The 15,935-nt window shown below is 38.1% G+C and overlaps 1 protein-coding gene across 2 annotated transcripts; it reads left to right on the top strand.

The window, feature by feature from the left end:
- The first annotated feature begins 3,706 nt into the window (after window positions 1–3,706).
- On the top strand, window positions 3,707–6,932 carry LOC145166468 (uncharacterized). 2 transcript variants are annotated; one of them, XM_079085455.1, is made up of 6 exons: window positions 3,707–4,444; window positions 4,990–5,201; window positions 5,303–5,594; window positions 5,689–5,774; window positions 6,202–6,293; window positions 6,408–6,932. In XM_079085455.1, exons 1-6 carry the CDS (start codon window positions 4,139–4,141, stop codon window positions 6,635–6,637), a joined length of 1,218 nt encoding a protein of 405 aa, XP_078941581.1. In that variant the 5' UTR covers window positions 3,707–4,138; the 3' UTR covers window positions 6,638–6,932. The 2 variants fall into 2 exon arrangements, with proteins under 2 accessions (XP_078941581.1, XP_078941580.1); XM_079085454.1 differs by having other exon boundaries at window positions 4,987–5,201.
- Window positions 6,933–15,935: the final 9,003 nt, after the last annotated feature.

Genomic DNA, 15,935 nt, shown 5'->3' with positions numbered 1-15,935 from the left:
TTTATTTGGAATGTTAGTATGTGTAAAAGGTAATTTTGTAGCAATGATGTTAAATAAAATATGTACCTTGTATCTATCTAACATTAATGCGATTTCATTACCATTTCCCCCTTCATTTATGTATTCCATTAGATTGCCCAATAACCATTTCCATGTACTCTTGTTCTTAACATTCACTACTCCCCAGGCTATTGGGCATATGTTATTGTTTCCATCCCTGCCTATTGCTGAGAGGAGCTCCCCTTTACATATGCTCTTCAGAAAGCATCCATCTATCCCAATAACCTTCCTACAACCATCTAACCAACTATTAACCACTCCTTTAAAACTCACATAAAACCTTTCAAACACTACAGTATAATTACTTTGGGGATGTACATACACTTCAACATGAGATCATGGGTTGGCCCTTTTAATTTCAGCTCCATATTCCCACAACTTGGAATAATAATCCATCAAATCATCCTCAATTTCACACAATGCAAATATTTTTGCATCCCTACATGTAACACCCGGAATCCAGAAGGCTAATTAAAGGAAGAAAAACCCCAAGTAAAGAAGGTCTACTCGCCGAGTCCAAGGAAGATAACTCGACGAGTAGAAGCAAATCAAGGATGCGGGTGGAAGGACCTACTCGCCGAGTCGGGGAGGACCAACTCGACGAGTTGGTCTGGGTTTGGGAAACCCTAAATCCGGGTTTTGTACCCTATTTAAGCATCTTTAACCCACACCCCTGGCCTCATTTACAGCCTCCATTGTCCAAACCCTAATCCACGAAACCCTAACGCCTTCCATGAGCTTGTGAGCCATTTTTGGGTGTACTTTGTGTGTATTGAAGCTTGTAGAGGAATAAGAAGTTAGAGAACTCCAAGAGAATATTGTAGATCCAGAAACAACATTCCATCCTCTTCATTTTCTGGTAATCAAGTCTCTAACTTGACCATTGGTTTCTTAGATCTATTTATTTCATCTTTATGAGGGTTTTTGTCCAAGAAGCTTGATCTATGGGACATGGACGTCCCAAGCAAGGATCTCTTCAGATCTGGAACCATTAAGGGTTGTTATGGCATAAAGGTGCAAACTTTATGCCATTAGAGTCCCATGCAAGCTATGGAGATGTCATTTTGGCCCTTTTGAGCCCAAAGGGCCATGCATGGAGGAAAAGACAGAAGCTTTACGAATGATATAATGCTTAGAATCCAGAGCTCAGTTTATATGCTCTGGTTTAGAGTATTGGTGATGTTTGGATCAAGATCTATGTCCTAAAGGACTAGGGTTTTAGCTAAACTCATTAAGAAGGACTAGTAGCGGGTAAAGTTAAAAACTTTACCCTTAAGAAGGCATTTTCTGTTTGTAGAAGAAGTATGGGGTCTTGATCTGAAGAATAGGGGCTTAATCCATTAAGAAGACCCAATCAGACTAGGAACTCGGCGAGTCCATGGAGGGACTCGACGAGTTGAGTTGGTATTGTCCCGATTCTGTGCAGGAGGAACTCGACGAGTCTGTGAAGGGACTCGACGAGTCTGTGAAGGGACTCGACGAGTTGGTTCGTGTTTTCGCGACTATGAGCAGCAAGGGAACTCGGCGAGTCAGGGGGGTGACTCGACGAGTTGAGTCAACCCGGAGCGTTGACTTTGACTTTGACCAAGGTTGACCTAGTTTTATTTTAGAAGGTATTTGGACTAAGTGTTATTTTGGTACTGATAGCTCGGGGATCCGAAGGATCAGCAGTGCAGGGAATTGCCAGTTAGCAGCCAGAGGATTATCTGCAGGACTTCAGCAGTGCGAGGTGGGTCTCCTCACTATGTGTATGGTTCTACGACCATAATGCCGACCCATTTAGTTTATGTATGGTAGGAAGACCCGGGGGTTAGCCCTAGGCATTATGCATGAAAGACCAGGAGGCGGATCCTGGCACACAATATGTTATTATGTATGGTACGAAGACCCGAGGGTTAGCCCTAGGTAATATGTATGAAAGACCGGGAGGTGGCTCCTGGCACATTATATGCTCATTAGCTAAGTAGAGCAGTATGTATGCTAGTTGTCTTTGTGATACTTACATGGAAGACCAGGAGGCGGCTCTTGGCACTTGTCTGTAAGACCCAGGGGGTGGCCCCCGGCTTGGCAATAAATACCACGTGGCGGCCCGTGGCATAATAGCAAGACTATATGCGGCACATATCAACTTATTTGATATATGATTGATATGTATGGCTCACAGTATGTATGACATGTATGGCCCAGTTGATATATATGGCCCAGTTGATATGTATGGTATGTGGTATTTGGGGAACTCACTAAGCTTCGTGCTTACGGTTTATAGTTTTGGTTTCAGGTATCTTCAGTTTTCAGATAAGAAGCTCGGGACGATCGCATCGCATTCACCCATATTATTTCGCATTACGTGATCTTTTGAATTAGACTCTGATATTTATTTTAAATGAAATGTTTACAATGTTTGGGACAAAGTTATTAAGTGTTTTCTTATATTAAAAATGAAAATTTTGGTCTTGATCTTTGGGATGTTACACTTTATTTTCTAACACTAACATTTATGTTGAATAACTTAGATACCATGGTTTTCATCCTCCTCAAACTCATTTTAGGGGACTCCTATATATCAGTGACAACCTGTTTCCATATCCACTTGTAGGTAACAATTGACCCAAGTTTAAATGCCCTTGAGAAACTATGGTCTTCTCTAAGGGACTTTATTTGAAATGTTTACTCATCTTTCCTCCATTCCTGAGTAGCATCATGCCTAGGGTAGACAGCTGGAAGTTCATTGCAATCTTCATCTTCATTTGCAACAACTACTGGACATAACTTGTTCAAAAACTTATTATTGTAGGTTCCTTTGAAGATTCTTTTGCTTGATATAACAAAGTCATCCTCTTCATGTTCATAGTTCTCATCATCTTCCAAAACAGAGTCAACATCTTCTTCTGAATACTCAAGTTCTTCATTGTCTGGTTCTTTTTTCTCAATCCACTCAAATATAGGTTTATTATCGTGGTCAATATACACAGCCACATGTCTGTGAGCATTTGCAACCTCAAGAAACTCAAAGTAGCCACATTCATTTTGTAGTGTTTGAAGCTCCTCACTCAATCTCACTTCAGGCATACATAAATACACATGCTTGCACTGGAAATCGATAAGCTTCTCAACATATTTGATGAAATTGGAGAAAACAAACTCGGTTGCATCTTCATTAAGTCGTAGTACTTTTGGAGCAAAACACACTAATGGATTAGGCAGAAAAGTACCATTATAGTGTACATCGACTTTTGGAAAAGCTTAATTTTCATCCATGGAATCAGAATGGTGTTCTGAGAGAAGGGAATGGTGAGTAATGAGGTACTGATCGAAGGGTGAATTTGGAACCCTAACTGTTGTTCTTTGTAAATGACGGTTCTTCGTAGAAGAGGGTAATTTCACGTAATTAATTTGATTTTTCTTAAAATCCCGTAAAACACAAAATGACCGGCTTAACCGGCATCAACCGATAATAAGGATTTAATTTAAAAACAAAAACAAGTTTAAGGGGAAAATATGGAAAAAAAAGTCAGAGACTAAATATCTTAAATCCAATAATATTTTATCCTTTTAAATCATTAGTTATTAAATATGTTAATTATATAAATCATATAAAAAAACAAACAAAGAAAGAAAGTGAAATGGATGTGATTATGTGAAGGCAGAGGTATCGATTTTTATAATTCACTCTTTTGGGTGTTAATAGCCTGTCCCCCATCCATTTCCCTCACACACTGCTTTTCGTCTCTCTCATCAAACCTTCATTCAAGACTAGTTCCAATCCTGTTCGCCTTTCGATCGTCACAACAACAACACAAATCGTTGCTTTATTGTTTGATTTCGTTTGATTTTGTCAAATTGCAGGGTTTTTCTGAATCCATCGACTCCTTAATCGGCTGATTTTCATCTTGTTTTTAACTATTCGTTTACAAAAAAATCAAATACCCAACGCGGTTTTGTGTTAGATTTATCTCTTACAGAAAAAATGAATCAAAATCAATCTCATTGACTTATAAATTTGTCGACAAATCGTTGCTTTCGTGATTCGGTTTTATTGGAGAGATCGAAGGATTTGTAACTTAGGGTTTTAGTGAAGATGTTGGGCGCTGGATTGCAGTTTGGACGGAGTCGTGGCGGAGAGGATAGGTTTTACAATCCGGCGAAAGCGAGAAGGAATCGTCAGAATCAAGAGAACATCCGTAGAGCTCAAAGTGACGTTAGTCCGACCCAATCTACGACATCATCTGGCAGAGAGGAGCCGGAGAATCGACTCATACAGCCATCGAAGCCGGTGCCGTTGGAATCCTCAGTGGCGGCGGTGCCGGCATCTTCACCGTTGTGTAATCTTGAACGGTTTTTGGACTCTGTTACGCCTTCTGTTCCTGCTCAACATCCCTCTAAGGTCTGTACCGATGTTAATCTTTTCATCGAAATGAGTTCAGTTGATTCAAATCAGTCTTTTCAGTTTATACATGTATTGCTAATTCATTATATCATGGAGTAAAGTAACTTTTAGGAACATTTGGTTTATTCAATTGACTATGGGATGGTCAACTAATCAGTTTTTTGATTTATAATTTAGTAGTATACTTTACTTTACATTTTTAATTGTGGCTTTCTCTTTTGTCATTGGTACTACTTCTCCGAAATTCATATTTGAAAACAAATGAAGTCAGCTTGAATTCATTATTCTGCGAGTCCTGAGGGTGGCCTTTCAGTCTTTATGAGGTCTCCATGAACAGAGTTTGCCTTTGATGTTATATTTCTATTGTTCAATCAAGGATATCATATATTGACATCAAAATAAATGTATTTCTGCTAAAGTACCTTCCAAAAAGAATTAGAGTACAATAAAATGGTTAATGTTCAGTAATCATGTATAAACAGGGGTATTGTAGTTGTGTATTTGATCCAAATGATGATTTTACTTGAACTTTATGGCAGCAGAGAACTATGAGAGGATGGAGGACAAGTGATGTGGAATATCAACCATACTTTGTTCTTGGTGATTTGTGGGAATCTTTCAAGGAGTGGAGTGCTTATGGTGCTGGAGTTCCTTTGATATTGAATGAAGCTGATAGTGTGATCCAGTATTATGTGCCTTATTTATCTGGAATTCAAATATACACAGACCCTTTGAAGTCTTCAATAAAATCCAGGTACTATAACAGTAATTATCTTCCTCTCTTCCTCTTTTTTGATTAGTTCTTGAACATACTTGGTTTTCAGTAAATAATGTTGTTGTTTTGCTGCTTTACAGGCAACCAACTGAGGATAGTGATGACAACTCATTTAGGGATTCAAGTAGTGATGGGAGCAGTGATTATGAACATGAAAGGGGCTCTTTACATTATCTAAGGGAGAAGAGTAATCATCACTCAAAGAATGACATTCTTCATCGAATGGATCATTTGTCAATGAATGATCAACATAATGTACTTCAAGAAGACTTTTCTAGTGATGATAGTGATTCTGCCACCACTCAAAGCAGCTTGTTATTTGAGTACATGGAACAGAATCAGCCTTGGGGCAGAGAACCTTTGACTGATAAGGTTAGCTTTCCTCCTGTTACAAATAAAAGCAAGAAAGTGTCTTTTATTCTTTATTTTCTTCATATAATTAGTTCTATTTTTCTTGTTGCAACAGATACTTGATCTTGCTCGATGCTTACCTGAATTAAAAAGTCTAAGAAGTTGTGACTTGCTGCCCTCTAGTTGGCTGTCTGTTGCTTGGTATGATTGCTAATAAGTACTAGAGTTTGGGAAGGAATGGAATTGTTCATTCCATAGGAATGAAAAATCCTGTTTGTTGACCATTTCCAAAGGAATGTGATTCCTTTCATTTTGTTAGTGTTTATGCTATCGTCACCCATCTTAAAAATTGCAATATAACCCATTTTTATTTAAGTACTCTTTGATCACAGTTTTTTTAAAGGTTGTATAATTGTAATTAAACTACTATTTTTATTGTAAACTATCGAGAAAATGTTGTTTTAATTGTAACTTATTTGGGGTTTAATGATCCCAGACTGATTCCATTCCTTTGTGATTCTATTCCATTCCATCCAACCAAACAGATTCTTAATCTGGTCTTTTCTACTTGCTCATTCTCACATAATATGCTACTACTTAATGGCCCTTTTTTGATGCTTTTTATCAGGTACCCAATATACAGAATTCCCATGGGGCCCACCTTGAAAGATCTTGATGCTTGTTTTTTAACTTTTCATTCTCTTCACACTCCTACTACAGGTCATTCATATATATCATATAAATCTCTCTGGATTTTTTAGGCTGAGGAACAATCTTTTTTTATATATATTAATTTACAAGTTGCATTATTATTGTTTTTGTTGTTTGTTTCAGGCAATGAATGTGAGCATCCACCTGTTGTAATCCATTCCAATGGGACAGATTCCATTCCGATTCCGGTGGTTTCATTACCGGCGTTCGGTCTTGCTTCATACAAATTCAAGGCACCACTGTGGGTCCCCAATGAATTGCCATTGATGACCTCTTTGTTACAAGCTGCTGACACTTGGTTGACTTCACTTCAGGTCAACCATCCGGATTATCTTTTCTTTTCACGTAGATGATATCATCATAATTGATTTTAAACCTTTGTAACAAACCCAAATCATTTCCATATCTCGTGTATGTTGGTCTTTGAGGTGGGACCCGTAATATTTAGTTGACATATTGTATGAAAAAAGATAAAAAAAAAAAGAAAAATAACAAAAAAGGAAAAGAAAGAAAGAAAGAGATAGAGTAGGAGGTGTGTGGTGAGGTATGTTTTGTTATAGAGTAGTAACCAGTAAATTGTTATCTTTTGCATGCTTATTTATCCTAAATGGAAGTTGAGAGATAAACTATATATATAGTTTTTATTTACATTTTGGTTATGTCATCACATGTTATTTTGGGTGTGAAATGCGAAATGATAAAGAAATGGAAAGCCCCAATTGATTCTTTTTTGGTTTTGTCTTCAACATACAAGACATACAAGTATACAACCACTTGTCTAACGCACACAATTACAGATTAATTACTGAGATGAAACACGACTATGGACAGAAGAAAACCCTAACAATACAATTTGCTAATTTTTTGAGTGGAAACAAGATGTAATCAAGTGTTTATAATTGAAACTTTTGATGATATCTTAGCGAAAGAGGACACTTGTATTTATACATGCAAATCCATCCACTTGGAATGACGGAATGACTACACTCTCAACGTACATCGTGACCACTTCCAGCTGTCATTCGTTTAAAATGGTAAAACCTTCAGCGTATGTCATAAACAGCCCCTTAATCGTACATCAAAAGATTTTAAAGGCTGGAAGAAATTTGCCCTGCTCTCCTCGTTCATTCTACAATTTATAACAGTACAATCTAACTGGAGCATATCTCTCCACTTTAACCTTGATCTTCCTGTATTCATATCATAATATAATTATACTCAAAATGTCATTTTTTAATATCCTTGCCATGTAATCAGAAAACCAAAAAAAAAAAAAAAAGCTAGGATTCATTTATAGTTGAAATACTTCAATAAGAGGCTCCCAACATCAAAATAGAAGAATAATTACCTGTATACTTATACTTCCCGTGAACATCAAAGGGAGAGCGCTATGGTGATTTAACCCCAAAAATATAGAAGGTACTTATGGCAAAATAACTGAAAATAACCTTTTTATAACACCGTGGATTAAAAAAACCGATAGACAAAAGCGGTGAATGAGTTCGAAGTAGATGGAGAGAGTTTCTTATTCCGTTGACTAATTCGCACTATCTGATCCATAGACTTGCTTTTGCCCTTTCTTGATAGTACATCTGTGCTGCTAAATCACTGAATTCAAACTCTATCAGATAAAAGGGAGCGAGTATTTAAACACGACAACATGTTGTGTCGTGCATAGTTCGTGTCATGTCAAGACATCAAACCTGTTGAGAATACTTGACCTTAACCATACTCGTTTAATTATCGTGACGTGTCGTGCAACCCATTTATTTTTGTGTCGGGTTTTGAGTTAAGCTTTAGACCTTGTAAATAGGTTGTGTCATGTCTGGTTGAAACATTTTACAAGTTGTAAAGTAGGAGGCGGGGAGGCGAAAAGGAAAAAAATAAAACACTAGAGTTGAGAGGTGAAATGATAAAATTTATAGTCAGTTGAGAGGGCAAAATGGAAAGAGTAAAAGTGTGGGATGCAAAAGGGCTAGGTCATTTGGAGTAGGAAAATGACGCAATGACCCTATTATGTATTTCGATTTTACCTTTTCAGTCACTAAACTTTTTTTCTTGCCTTTTAAGGGAACAAAATGTGTTGAGGCTTGTTCATTTAGTCCCTTTAACTTATTTAAATCGGTTACAAACGCCACGTAAGCAAGTTAAGCCAACTCAGTTATGACTTGGTGGAAACGATGTCGTTTTGGACATGACGCAACATAAACCATTACACAATTGACTTAGACCATACGACGTCGTTTAGAGTATAACCCTTAGGGAGCAAGTTTCAGACTGTTCATTTCCCGAAGTGGTTATAAAACGGATGTTGCAGCCCTAAAACGATCACAACCACTAACTTTGTTGCCCTAAATTCGCAAAGCAAATCGTATCCTAACTAAGCCAAAAATGCCTTCTGTGACGTCGTCGCGCAACAGCTGGGCCTTCGAAGACCGGCATCACCTTCCAGCTAACGACTCCATTGCAGGTGAGCCACAAGACATCCAGATCACTCTTCTCCAACTTCAGCTTGAGGTTTCACTCATCAGGGAGGAAGTGAATGCAGCCCAACGTCAGCTCAGGGAAAGTCTGCGTCGGGAGATGGATTTCATGAATCGTGAGGTCGATGATGTAAGGGCAACGGTGTTGGAGATGTCACATTTGACCGATGACCTGAGGAACCATTTTTATTCACTCCAGCCAGCGTATGTCAGGGCATCGACTGACATAGCTAAGATGAAGAAGATTCTTGTTGTTACAAGTCTATTCGGGTCGTTGTTATGGGAGTGGTGACAACTTACAAGTGGTTCTGATGAAGGGTCGTTGCTTTGCTTTGTTTGGGTGTTAACTGTTAGTGTTTTGGTGGAGGCCGGTAGTATAGTTATGACTTTCTTCTTTTGGTATGGTAGATATTGTGTTGTTTGTGGATGACAAATATGGAGGCCACTCTTTTGCATGACAATGATATTATGTAGGATTATGTACAAAACCCAGATGAATGAAAATGACTATTATGGCATTATACATATTGTTCCTTTATTTTAGTATATTTCAACGCATGTTGTAGGACCCAAAGGTTGAACTTGTGCATGTATGTTGGTATATTTTAAGGAAAATATTCTTGTTCTATATACATATATAGGACCACACGCTTTACAGGAAAAAGGTTTGTTTTGTATGTTCACATGTTGTAAAGGTATAAGGGGAACATGTTTTTGTTTTATATGGCACATTGGACTTCAAGCCTCTCAATCCCCACGACTTGCATATACAAGTTAATGAATAAAGTAACCAGTTATATAGATAGAAAGTTACCAAGTGTTACAACTTTGGTAGGGCCAAATATCTAAAAGAATCCTGCATCGACCAAAACTGTGACATGCACTTATTCTTGATTGGTAAATGAAGGGCAATTATGGAAACTATTTAAACCAACATCTAAAAATAACAATTAAAATGCAATACAAATTACATAAACATTTTAAAACTAATTCAAAGTACATAAACATTTAAAAACCAATTCAAAGTACATAAACACCCTTGTGTACAAACTAGCTTTCAACATATTCCATTAAAAGCAAAGGAAATTACGTAATTACCCATCCACCATATACTACACCCATACTACTCCACATCCATAGGCTTTGATGCACTGCTACCTTCACCTTCAATTTTTTCCCAACTTCAATTTAAGGATTCTTTCATATTTTTTCCTCTTCCTTGACTGTTCCACTTTACTAACAGCCTTCTACTATCATTTTTCTTAAAAAATAGTTGATAACCATTCGCAACTGCATAATTACATAACATGTGTTTGAGTTGTTTAGGATTCTCAAACCTCATACCTAACACAGGTTGCTGCTCCTTCTAAGGTTGCTCTTCATTGAATATATTTGGCAAATCAGTATCAACATCAACCTCATCATCTTCATTCTCCCCCATGTCATCGTTAACAAGTTCGCTTTCACCTACATTGTCACTCATCTCACACTCCGCCTCATTATCTTTTTTTGAAAAAATAAGGGTTGCCATTATCATCAATATGCCCTGTCTCATCTGTTTCACCATCATTGTCGGCATCATCAACAACTTCTTCATAATTAGTATCAACAACTTCCTCTCTTTCTTCATCCAACCACTCCCGCATGTTAGTAGTACCAAAATGGTCTACATACAGTGGGAGTACGACACCACATTCATACACAATGGCTATAAAAGTGGAATAATCAAGTTCATTCCTAATTAACCTCAAACCTTTTGGAAAATCGATATCAGGAAGACAATAGTACAGTTTCTCACATTTTTCTCCTGTGAATCTTTCCATGAACGCATATCACTCGTTCTTGTCCATGCCTGCGAAATCAATGTTCTATAGTCTCTGCGTAGTACCATCGCTGTATCGTATGGGGTACCTTTCAAATATTCCTTGAAAATGCACATCGACATCGATGTAGATAGCCATGGTTGAAGCAAGATATTAGATGATTGAAAATGGATGTAGTAGATAGAAAGAGTTGATGAAGACGGAAAGAGTGGTTGTCGGTACCTCATTAAAATCCCTAACTAAACACAGTTAGCCGTTACACGTGGACATTTTAAATGATGTGGCAAGGATGTTACCGACTGACCCCTTCAATTCTTTCAAAAGGACTAAATTGACCCGACAAAAAAATATTTTGTTCCCTTAAAAGGAAAGAAAAAAAGTTTAGTGACTGAAAGGGTAAAGTCAAAATACATAATAGGGTTGTTGCGTCATTTTCCCTTTGGAGTAAGTCACTTTGAAAATCGAAACACTTTCATATTTTTTGTTTTCCTTAATGTGATTTAGCTTATCCCATCCCAAATTTTCATTATAATTATAAGGGCAAAATACAGAAAAGCACAACCATTTATCTATCAACATTCAGAAAAACCCTTTATATTTTGTTTATATGCAAAAAAACCCTTACATTTTTAGTTACCGTTTAGATTTATCCAAATATCCGTTTTTTAAAGTTATTGGGTTGTTTTCTAAGATGACAATTATCTTGTTCATTTTTAGGTTGATATGGAAATAAAATAAACGTTGTCACTTATTTTTGCTTGAGTAATGGTCGTCAAGTAAATGATATATTTCTCACGTTTTACTTTAGAAAAGAGACAATGTCACTTGTTTATGTTTCCATGTTAACCTAAAAATGAAAAAAAGATAAATGTCATGTCACAAAACAATCTATAATTTCTTTTAAAAACTGGATATTTGGGTTAATGTGAAAGTTAACTGAAAATGTAAGAATTTTTTTAAGGGACAATGACTTGATATGGTAACGAACTTTCAACTTTGTTCACATTTTGTCAATTGTAAATCTAAACTTTCTATCTTAGACTTCTTGAACTTTAAAATCCTCTGAGTTTCTATCTTAGACTTCCTATCCAACAAACAACACTTTTTCAACAACAATATCAGACTTTTCCGACCTTCCAATAACAACAACTTCAACAATATCAAGCTTTCCAATAATTCCAACAACAATTCCAACCACAACTATCACAACCCCCTCATTCGTCGGATTTTGTTTCGGAAACTCAACCTTCACCACCACCTCAACCTAAAAAGAAAAAAGAGAAAAAACCGGCCCGACCCACCACCACCTAAGAAAGGATCCCATGGACAAAAGAGGAAGAAGAAAAGCTAGCGGAGGCATGAATTTCGGCTTCCCAATACCCAATCGAAGGCGATAGTCAAACGTACAGTTGTTTTTGGGAGAAAGTTCGTTCGGTGTTTTATGAGTTAACGGGAAGTGAAAACAAAAATCCCGATCAAATTAGCTCGAAGTGGCGCGATATTCGACTAAAATGCACCGAATTTGGAGGAATTTACAACAACCTCCTAAACATACGAAAAAACGGGTCAAACGATTTCGATGTCTTCAAGGTGACTTTAAACCAATTTGAAAAAATAACGCCGACCCACAAATCTTTTCCGTATGTGAAACCGTGGCTAAAGTTGAAAGATGCTCCGAAATGGAAAGAGAAAACGAAAGGAAGTTCACAATCTTCCGGTTCAAAGCGTTTAAGAAACCCCGATGCAACTTCCCAACAATCGGATGTACGAACACACTTCGACATCAACGATGATCCGCTTAATCTTGAAGACGAGCAACCTTTTTGTCGGCCCATTGGAAGAAATAAAGCAAAAAAAAAAGCGGCTTCAACGGCTTTAGGATCTAGTGTTATGGATCAATTTGGAGAGAAATTTGATCGTTATGTACACGTTCAAGAAACGAAGGCGGAGATGTTGAGTCAGGTAGAACAAAAAATGATAGAAACACAATCGGTGATTCAAACAAAAACCGATATGGAAATCTTGAAAATGAAAGCGGACAACCTCGAAGGCGAAAATTTGGAGCTATTTCTCGCGATGAAGGAGTCCGTTCGAGTCCGACGTAGGAATAGGGGATAATTTTTTTTAGTTAAGCTTGGTAATTTTAGGTTTTTTATTTTTATTGTTTTTATTTTTATTTTTTTATTTTAATTAATGTAATTTTTATTTTTAATGTAATTTTTATTTTTTTATATTAATTAATGTAATTTGGTATTTTAAATTAATGAAAACTAGTATTTTAAAAAAGAATTATATGTTTTTTTTATGTATTTTTGATTTAAATTTAATTAAAGAAATGAGATGGAGTGGTGTCTATAGTGGTAGGTATCCCATAGTTATTAGTAGAAAGTGTGGTAATGATGTGACACCCATCACTATAGTGGTTAGTAGTGGGTATAACAGATGACCTTACTAAACTGGTTTTGACCGACCTCTTTTTATGGAAAATTTAGAGTAAATTACAGAAATGGTCCCTGTGATTTAGTCGAATTCTCAGTTTTGGTCACTAAGTTTAAAATTTGATAAGTTACATCCATGAGGTTTGTGAAAATCGCACTATTGGTCCTTGGTGTTGGATTAGGTGTCTAAGCCCATAACTATAATTGGTATGTACTTGAATTGATAGCAGCACAGTCCTTTTGGGTTGCCCTCAACCTAGCAACTGGACAAGGAAATTATGAAATGAGAGATATTAATTTATAAGATTAATAAATTAATATGTATATATAAATGATTTATTAATATGTTAAAAGATTAATATATTAATTAGAAATCATTATGTTTAATTAATAGTTAGCCAGAAATTAATCAGAATTAATTTTGGGGTTAAAAGAATTAATTATAAAGTGCAGGGACTAGTTTGCAATTAACTAATAGTTGAGTGGAAGGATCCAGAACCCCCTTGGAAGGAGGTGGACGAAATCCATAGGGGAAACCCTAGAGATTTCGTCCAAGGGGTCCAAATAAGGCCTTTGGATCTTGCTTAGGCCCTAAGCAAAGGATAACTAGGGTTTTCCCTAAACCCTAGATCCCTCAGCTATTTAAGGAGCCTCCTGGCTCACATTTGAGGTCACTGATTTCTTTGGAAGAAACCCTAAGTGTAACACCGGGTTCATGGTATAATTTTATTTAAGTTTTATTCTTATTTTTGCCACGAACTCGGCGAGTCTACGTCCCGACTCGCCGAGTAGCAGCAGGGTGGACACGGGATTTGAGCGGTGAACTCGGCGAGTCGATGCATGGACTCGGCGAGTCCACCCGTCTGAATGAAACTCTATTTTCAGACATTGCACCCTATTTTACCCATTCTAAAACACCCATTTCGTCCCATTTTCCTCCCGGAGAGCAGTAGAGAACAACCCTAGCTCCTTTTAGTGTTCTTGAGTGATTTTGATCTTCCAAAGAAGGTTTTGGAGCTTAGAAGAAGAAGGAGGAAGTTGGAGTGTTCCAGAAGTGAAGGTAGAACCGAAATCTACTCTGGGGAAGGCAATCAAATCAGGTAATAAAACCCTCACTTTGCTCATTAACTCTTAGGTTCGTTTTTGTCCCCAATGGTTGATCTTCAAGCCTTAAAACCCCCAGATTTCGTGTGTATATGTGATAACCAGACCCTAGGAACTGAGACCCATGAGTTGGATCAGTTGCATGTCTCAAAATTGGCCAGAATGGGTGAAGAGTCGAAGGGTACTCGGCGAGTGCCAAAGTGCACTCGGCGAGTTCCATGAAGATGGCCTTAGACTCGGCGAGTTGGATAAGCAACTCGGCGAGTCCTATGAAGATTGTCTGGTACTCGGCGAGTCGTTCCTCAAACTCGGCGAGTCCCTTGATTATAGCCTTGAACTCGACGAGTTGTTCCTCCTACTCGGCGAGTCATATGATCAGTCACTAGGATAAGAAGGGTTTAAGTGTAGGAGGTCCAACCCTCCGTAGTCGCACGTGGAATTAGCAATTTAATGTGTAGCTATAGTCCCAAAATCTCCAAACCTCCAAGGTTGATGATCGGATGGAAGATTGGAGCGGTTTGTGAGATCTGTTCATCGGACTCGGCGAGTCACCCCCTTGGACTCGGCGAGTCCAGTCGCAGGTTTGTTAGTTGTCCCCGTCTAGCGAGTCGGGCTGACTCAGTGAGTGGGAACAGGGACCCGATGAGTCAGAGTCGGGCTAGACATAGAAGGACTCGGCGAGTCGCCATATGGACTCGGCGAGTCCAGTCAATCAGAAGGTTGACTTTGACCAAGGAGTTGACTTTGACCAGTCATTTGACCTTAGGGGTATTTATGAGTACCTAATCCATGTTTACGGATTTATAGCCGGAGGGATTACCGGTGCGGCAGCCAGGCGTAGTCTGAGCAGGTTTTCGGCAGCTACTCTCGAGGTGAGTTTCTTTCCAGTAGGGACGGGTCTAAGGCACCAAGGCCGGCCCGTATAGACGATATGTTAGTATCGGAGTGTGGGCGGAGCCCGTATCTCATAGCTGAGTTTGATTGTGTTATATGCCAGTATGATAGAATTGCTTATACTTGTTGTCTGTGTGATACTTGTATGTTATGGTTTAGTAGTAGAGTGTGGGCGAGGCCCGTATCTCTCAGAAAGTAGAGTGTGGGCGAGGCCCGTATCTCTTAGCTAGTAGAGTGTGGACGAGGCCCGTATCCCTTAGCTGTTCATTATATGATTGCATGGTATGTGGCATTATGGGGGGGGGGGGGGAACTCACTAAGCTTCGTGCTTACGTTTTATAGTTTTGTTTTCAGGTACCTCTTCAGCTAGGGGAAAGGAGCCGGCGCGGTAGCGGCATATCACACACTCTCATGTTTTCCGCACTATGGATTTTCTGGGATGTACTCTGAATATTTTACTATGATGTTACCGGTTCTCAGACGTAAATTAATATTATGAATGTTTTGTAACGATGTTTTTATGAATTAACCTAATTTAAAAATGAAATTTTTAGCTGGTATTTTCGGGTTGTTACAAGTTGGTATCAGAGCCCTGGTTTGAGGGATTCGGACACACCTTCGGGGGTGTCTGGACTCAAATCGAGGGACTAAAATGGGTTTCTAAAAAAAAAGAGAAAAAAAAAGGTGTGTGATGTGCGCGACCGGCCGAGCTCAAGTAAGTTTTCCCCAAAGTACCCATACAAGTTTACGTTATGATTATCAGTTTCAGTTTCAGTTTCAGTAGAACAGCATGCTAGAATAGGACTAAGGATCTAGGAATGATGCCTTATGTGCCTGCTTTATGTGTTTCGGCTTTTTGAGAATTGCATGCTAGTACAGATCAGTCAGTATGATAGCCAGGGTAGTATG

This window comes from Lactuca virosa, chromosome 3 (assembly GCF_052849685.1).
Source record: "Lactuca virosa cultivar CGN04683 chromosome 3, Lactuca_virosa_CGN04683_v6, whole genome shotgun sequence".
Classification (NCBI taxonomy): Eukaryota; Viridiplantae; Streptophyta; class Magnoliopsida; order Asterales; family Asteraceae; genus Lactuca; species Lactuca virosa.
The sequence above is the reverse complement of the archived record's forward strand: the minus strand, read 5'-3'. Positions and strand labels throughout refer to the sequence as shown.